The 6,501-nt window shown below is 41.4% G+C and overlaps 1 protein-coding gene across 1 annotated transcript in view; it reads left to right on the forward strand.

The window, feature by feature from the left end:
* The first annotated feature begins 1,886 nt into the window (after window positions 1-1,886).
* The window catches only part of PYROXD1 (pyridine nucleotide-disulphide oxidoreductase domain 1), a 29,624-nt gene continuing 25,009 nt past the window's right edge, over window positions 1,887-6,501 (forward strand). The window contains 2 exon segments of the mRNA XM_008581479.1: window positions 1,887-2,040; window positions 4,159-4,239. Coding sequence (XP_008579701.1) covers window positions 1,957-2,040; window positions 4,159-4,239 — 165 coding nt within the window. The 5' untranslated portion in view covers window positions 1,887-1,956.

Consider the following 6,501-nt stretch of genomic DNA (forward strand, 5'->3'; position numbering starts at 1 on the left):
TAACCTAAGTACCTCCATTTTACCCTGTCTGACCTGCAGACTACGTCCCCCACTTCTGCATGAGAAACCGTTGACCTTCTCATAGAAACAAAAGCCATTGCATAGAAACCGGAGCCATACACAGTAAACTATTACATGGGAACATACGCAATGAAAAGTTGTATGCTTGACTGCTTGAACAGCTCATTCTTGGCTTCTGTAACTTAGCTCCCTAGCTTGCTTTGTGCACCTGGACAAACCTGCGTGCCAACGGGATGTAGTTTTTGCCTTTAAAAACCCCACAAGACCGCTCTTCCTTGGTTGCTCCTCCGGAGACAGGCGCTGGCCAGCTGGAGTGAATAAACTGCCCTTTTCTTGTGGGAGGACGCCTCACAACAATACAATAAAGTCTGATAAGTCTAAATTCAGGAGACGACAAGGTGCTATTGGAACACAGAGAGGACACCTAGCTCAGTCTTGAGGACATTAGATAAAGCTTCTTAGGGGAAGTGATGACTTGATGAAACCAAAGCTCAAAGAGGAGTTAGCTAAAAAAAGTAGTTGGGGAGACGTACACAGGGTCTTTAAAAAGTTCATAGAAGTATTCGTATTATTGTTTAATTCTATTTTTCCACAAACTTTATGAAGTACCCTCATATGCGTAAATGCTCCAAAAAGAAAGAAAATGGCAAATCTCAAGAACTCCAAGTGTAGTTCAATCTGAATGGAGCAGTGTGAGATCATGTGAAAATAAACTGGAGAAGTAGGCAAGATTAAATTTACATGGGCTTAAAGTATTATTTCTTCCTCCTAGAGATGCTTTGTTGGGTTGTCTAAACTAGTTACAGGAATTAGGCTCACTTATTGAACTGCTGACCATTTGAACTAGTAAATGAGTATGGGTATCAGTAAACACCTGTAATTAGATATGTGGTATGTTCTCCCGTTTACATGGAATGATTATTCTCAGTTTAAAGAATTAAAGGGGCATTGGTAATAACCAATTGTAAAGTGAGCCATTTGAGAAATTGTACCTTAAAGTTACAAGACAACTCCTAGGAAAAATATGAGTATGAGACAGCAAATAGTAAGTAGTAAAATAATATAAACAGTGAATAATGTAAATATAGTAAAAAATAGTTAAAAATAATTTAGCTGTTACTCAGAACAAGCTAACACCACAATAAAAAAAAATATTAGTAACAGTAAAATAAAGATTGGGACTATGTCACTCAGCCCTCACACGTGCTGCTCGTTACTGGAAACTTGGGAGAAATGTTCGTTTATTTTGGCACAATGGTGAGAAACTATGTATTACCAGAAATTTGGTTGAGGTCAAAACTGTAAATGGAAATGTCATTTAAAGAACAGTTCAGTGGTACTGCTTTGCCTTGTCAAGAACAATGTTCATGCTTCCACAAATAAACAAATCTTGGATCTTTAGGTGAAGAGTGTCAATCGAGTGGTTTTCAGAAGCTTCAGTTTCTTCAACAACAAAAGCAGAGGAGTGGGCGAGCAAGACGTCCCCGAAGGCTCCTTCTACCAGTAAGAGTTGAAGATCCGCGCCTCCGTCTCACTTCTCGCAGGAACGACAGCGGGAACTTCAGGGCAATTCATTTATGTTACGGATGCTCTGCGCCGTGAGACGACAGTCTATCCTCAGACAAGCAATTTGCCAAACCTCTTTTGGCGACCCGTCTTTATTTTATTTTTTCTTTTGTTTATCAAATCCTTGCGGGAAAACGGCGTTCACTTGTAGTAGTAGGAACGCCAAGCCCCGGAAACTACGCCTCCGTGCGTCTGAAACTCGTCTCCTGGCGGATACGCAGGAGGACTAAGTGTGAGCTCCCGGGCACCCGTAGGCCGGAGTCTCCGCCTCAGGCACCGGAAGTGAACGCCCCGCGCCGGCTTCCTCCACGGCCGTGAAGAGTCCAGTGGCTCCCACCCTATTCAGCACCCCACTAGGAGTCGGTGAGCATGGAGGCAGCGCGCCCTCCGTCGACGGCGGGGAAGTTCGTGGTGGTCGGCGGCGGCATCGCGGGCGTCACCTGCGCGGAGCAGGTAGGGCGGGCGCACAGGCGGCTCCGCCTCCTCCCCGACCCCGAAGGCGGTGGCGCCGGAGGTCGGCCTCTTCCCCACCTTGTCATTTTCCGGGTCCCTCTTTCGCCGCGCCGGTTCTGCGCACTCTTTCTATACTAGAGACTGCGTGGTAGTCCCCAGATGATGTCCTCAGCACCTCGCAAGCTCTGTCTCAGGCGCAGGGAGGACTGGGGAGAAAATTACAGTGGGGAAAAGCAAAGCTGGCTGAACGAGGCCCTGGTCCTGCCAAGTCTTTAGTGAATCGTAACTAATTAATAAACTCCTATCCGCACAGGATTAAATACACGCAGGAAATGCTTTTCTTAGAGTGAATAACCAGGCCATATGTATTCATTTACGTGTGTGTATTCCAGAAAGGACTAGAGTATTTTGTTGATATAAAGTAAACAAGCTGAAAAAAGGAAACTGAGGTCATAAGAAATAATACCAGAAATTCCAGTGTTTTTTAACTTTTAATCTTTACGTGTATATTTTTTGTTTATTCAAAAATAAACAAAACACCTATGATCCAGGCACTTTCGTAAGGGCCCAGTAGTCAAATATAAACAGCATGGTACCGCCATACTAGGGACTCACAGTCTAATGGAAGAGACATATATAAATGGATCATTTAATCATTGTGTTACCCGTTGTCTTAGGCCTGTCTGTGGAGTTGACAGGGATTGAATTAGGGAAGAGTTATATTTTTTCTAAGGAGGTATCCTGTTAGTATGAAGGAACGAGTGAAAGTTCACTAGATAGACAAGAAAAGAAAGACATTCCAAATGTAGGCAATATACTCTCCAGTGGAAAAGCATGGCACCATCCAGGAGCTTGGGAGAGGTGACTAGAGATTGAAGCAGGGCAGGGTGGCAGAATCAGGTCAGAAAGAGTCTTATAAATTATGCTAAGAATGTAAGAATTTCAAATTAGTCATGTGATTTGAGCAGTGAAGCAACATGACTGAATTAAAAATTTTGAAAGATGATGGGTTATGTGTTTGGGGCAGAGGTAGCTGTTAATATATAAGACTGGAAGGCCAATTTGAAGGTGATTTCAGTAGTATGAAAAAATTTTGAGGACCTTATTTAGCAATGGAAATAGAAAAGATGTAGATAAATTCAGAATATACCAAGATAAGATGGAGAGAACGATACTATTGTTAAATATTGTAGAAAGTTCAAAGAAGGTAAGAATAAAAAGATTGAATCCTATGGATTTTAAATATGTATAGGTAATTTGAGCATGCTCAGTTTTAGTGCTATAGTAGGTAAATATTGTAGAAAGTTCAAAGAAGGTAAGAATAAAAAGATTGAATCCTATGGATTTTAAAGATGTATAGGTAATTTGAGCATGCTCAGTTTTAGTGCTATAGTAGGAACAGAAGCCAGATTATAGAGGTTGGTGGAGCTGAGGAACCAGATGGGGAGATAAGAGAATGCTCTCAAAAAGTTCAAAGTGAGGTTGTAGCTAGAGGAAAATAATGAAAAAATAGCAAGTTAAACTTCTTATTTTTTTTAAAGCTATATTAAAATGGCTTTGTCTTCTCAGAATATATACCAGTTGGAAGAGGCAGAATAGGAGAGTGCCACAGCACTTGGGAAAAGTCAGACTAAGATTCTAAGTGTTTAATATTGAGAGTGCTTTCACCTCATCCCATTGATAGCAAATGAAAATGCTGTCTTAAAAGAAACAGAAGTTAGTTTTAACTGTTAATTAGGAAGGTAGTTTCTTCTCATCCTGTACAATAACTTTAAATTGGAATACAGAATAGTTTAAGTAAATAGGGGGAACTTCTTCATGTTACTTTTCTTGTTTGGGAGGTCTTTGTTAATGTTTAGTATAAATGTATTATTCATTTTTTCAATATCAGAGTTTAACATTACTCATCACTGCCCCATGAACAAGATCCAGGATAATGTAGACGTTTAGATGAGGAACAGTGGGTTTTTAATTTCCTGTGTTAATAACATTATTAAAATTGCATTATCCCCATCCCCCCATACACATCATTTGTACCATACACATGATTTATACCAATACCTAAAGTTATTTATCCTGTTTTTTTTTTTTCTCTCTCTCTCTCTTTTTAAAAATAAGTTGGCTATTCAGTTTCCATCAGAAGATATTCTCCTGGTAACAGCTTCCCCTGTTGTTAAAGCAGTTACAAATTTCAGGCAGGTAAGAACCTTCGTATAACTGTCTTAGTATTAATTTGAAAAAAGTTGTAATAACTTGCATAGCAGTTAGAGTAACTGTAGTGGTTTTTTTTTTTTTTCCTTTTGTTAATTAACAAGTAAAAATTGTGTATATTTATGGTTTACAGCGTGATGTTTTGATACATATATACGTTGTGGAATTACAGATATACATGGTTAAATCAAGCTGTTCAACATATGCATTACCTCACATTTATGAAAAGTTGTGGCTGAGAAGACCCCTCTTTGCACTGGGTCTGCCTTGGGGGCTCACATGCAGTGGTGGTGATACTAGTGTCTAATGAGTGGCACGCATAGAACAGCCATGGAGCTGAAGCTTAAGCACAGGCACGCACAGAGAGACTACAGGCTCTGGGATCTGGGGTGGTAATGGCACTGTTGCCTGGTGCACAGGCACCCCTGCTGCTGCACTGGTAACAGTATGCAAGGTACGGATGCTTGTGAAGTAGCCGGGAGCCAAGAATGAGAACGCAGATGTGTGCAGAGTTAGGGTGGCTCCGGGGTTGGGGCGGGATCTTGCTCTCTATGGCGGCTGAGCCTGCCCTTGGTTCTACCTTGAGTGCAGACTAGCTTGCTATGGCAATGACTGTTGTGTCCGAGACATGGGTGAGCCCAGTGCAGCCACGGATCCTGGGTCTAAGATGTGGGCACTCTCAGAGTGGCTATGGCTCCGGGACTGGGACACTCATGGGGTTGGGAGAGGTGGTGGTTCCTTTCCTCAAGTGGTTCAACACTGGCCTCTTCTTTATAGGGAGAGAGGTGTGCAGCCACATCTCCTTCTGTGGGGTTGTTAGGAATGGTTGTTGGTTACCTCATTTGCAAGAGATACCAGTTTCCTCTGCAGAGCAGGTTGCTGGGGACATGGTGGTTCCCGCTAAGAGAGTTCCTCGGCCTTTCTTCTTTGTCCCTGGCGATCTCTTGGTGTCTCAAATATGCCACTCGCACCAGTGATTTTTTCTATTTGCATAATCTCCATACTTTTTGCTCCACAGTGTTTCTGCACATTTTTTAAGGGGTCCTTGAGCACTCTCTGGGCTGTTTTGATTTGTGAATAGCTATCTGTATTTGTTTTTTTGTGGGGTGCTGGAGGCTGGAATCTCCTACTTTGCCATCTTAATGATATCACTTCCACACATTTGGGAATGTTTTGTTTAAAATGACAAATGTTCTTTTGATAGTCATTTTAACAAGGCTCATAGTTTAGAATTGTGGGGTGCTGGAGGCTGGAATCTCCTACTTTGCCATCTTAATGATATCACTTCCACACATTCGGGAATGTTTTGTTTAAAATGACAAATGTTCTTTTGATAGTCATTTTAACAAGGCTCATAGTTTAGAATTATTCAAACTGAATAATTTAGAATTATTCAGATCGAATACCAAAAGCACCCAGAATGATACTGAATTTCTTCTATTTTTTTTCTTCCATCTTTTCCGCCCACTTAGAATTGCTTCTCAGAAAGTTTTCAGTGAGATTCTTTTCAGGAAAGATGTTATGCATACTTAAATATGGATACAAATATGCAGGCATACTTTGGGGATATTGTGGGTTCAGTTCCAGATTGCCACAATAAAACAAGTCACATAAATTTTTTGGTTTCCCAGTGCATATGAAAGTTATGTTTATACTATATTGTAGTCTGTTAATAGCATTGTGTCTCAGAAAACAATTACATACCTTAATTAAAAAATACTTTATTGCTAAAAAATGCTGACAATCATCTAAGCCTTCAACAAGTCTAAATCTTTTTGCTGGCAGAGGATCTTGCCTTGATGTTGACAGCTGCTGACTGATCAGGGTGATGGTTGCTGAAGGTTGGGGTGGCTGTGACAATTTCTTAATAAGACAGCAATAAAGTCTGCCCTATCAATTGACTCTTCCTTTCATGAAAGGTTTCTCTGTAGCATGTGATGCTGTTTGATAGATAGCATTTTACCCACAGTAGAACTTCTTTCAAAATTGGAGTCAGTCCTCTCAAACCCTGCTTCTACTTTATCAACTAAATTTATGTAATACTGTAAATCCTTTGTTGTCATTTCTTTTTTTTTTTTCCTTTTTGTCTTTTTTACTGACCGGTAACGGGATCGCAACCCTCAGTGTCGCGCCCGTACGGGGGACCGGCAACGGGATCGCAACCCTCAGTGTTGCGCCCGCACCACACACAGCCAGTGAGCGGGAACCGGTCTCCACATGGGATCCGAACCCTCGGCTGGAGCGCCGCCG

Source organism: Galeopterus variegatus, unplaced genomic scaffold (genome assembly GCF_000696425.1).
Source record: "Galeopterus variegatus unplaced genomic scaffold, G_variegatus-3.0.2 Scaffold2362, whole genome shotgun sequence".
NCBI classification, from domain to species: domain Eukaryota; kingdom Metazoa; phylum Chordata; class Mammalia; order Dermoptera; family Cynocephalidae; genus Galeopterus; species Galeopterus variegatus.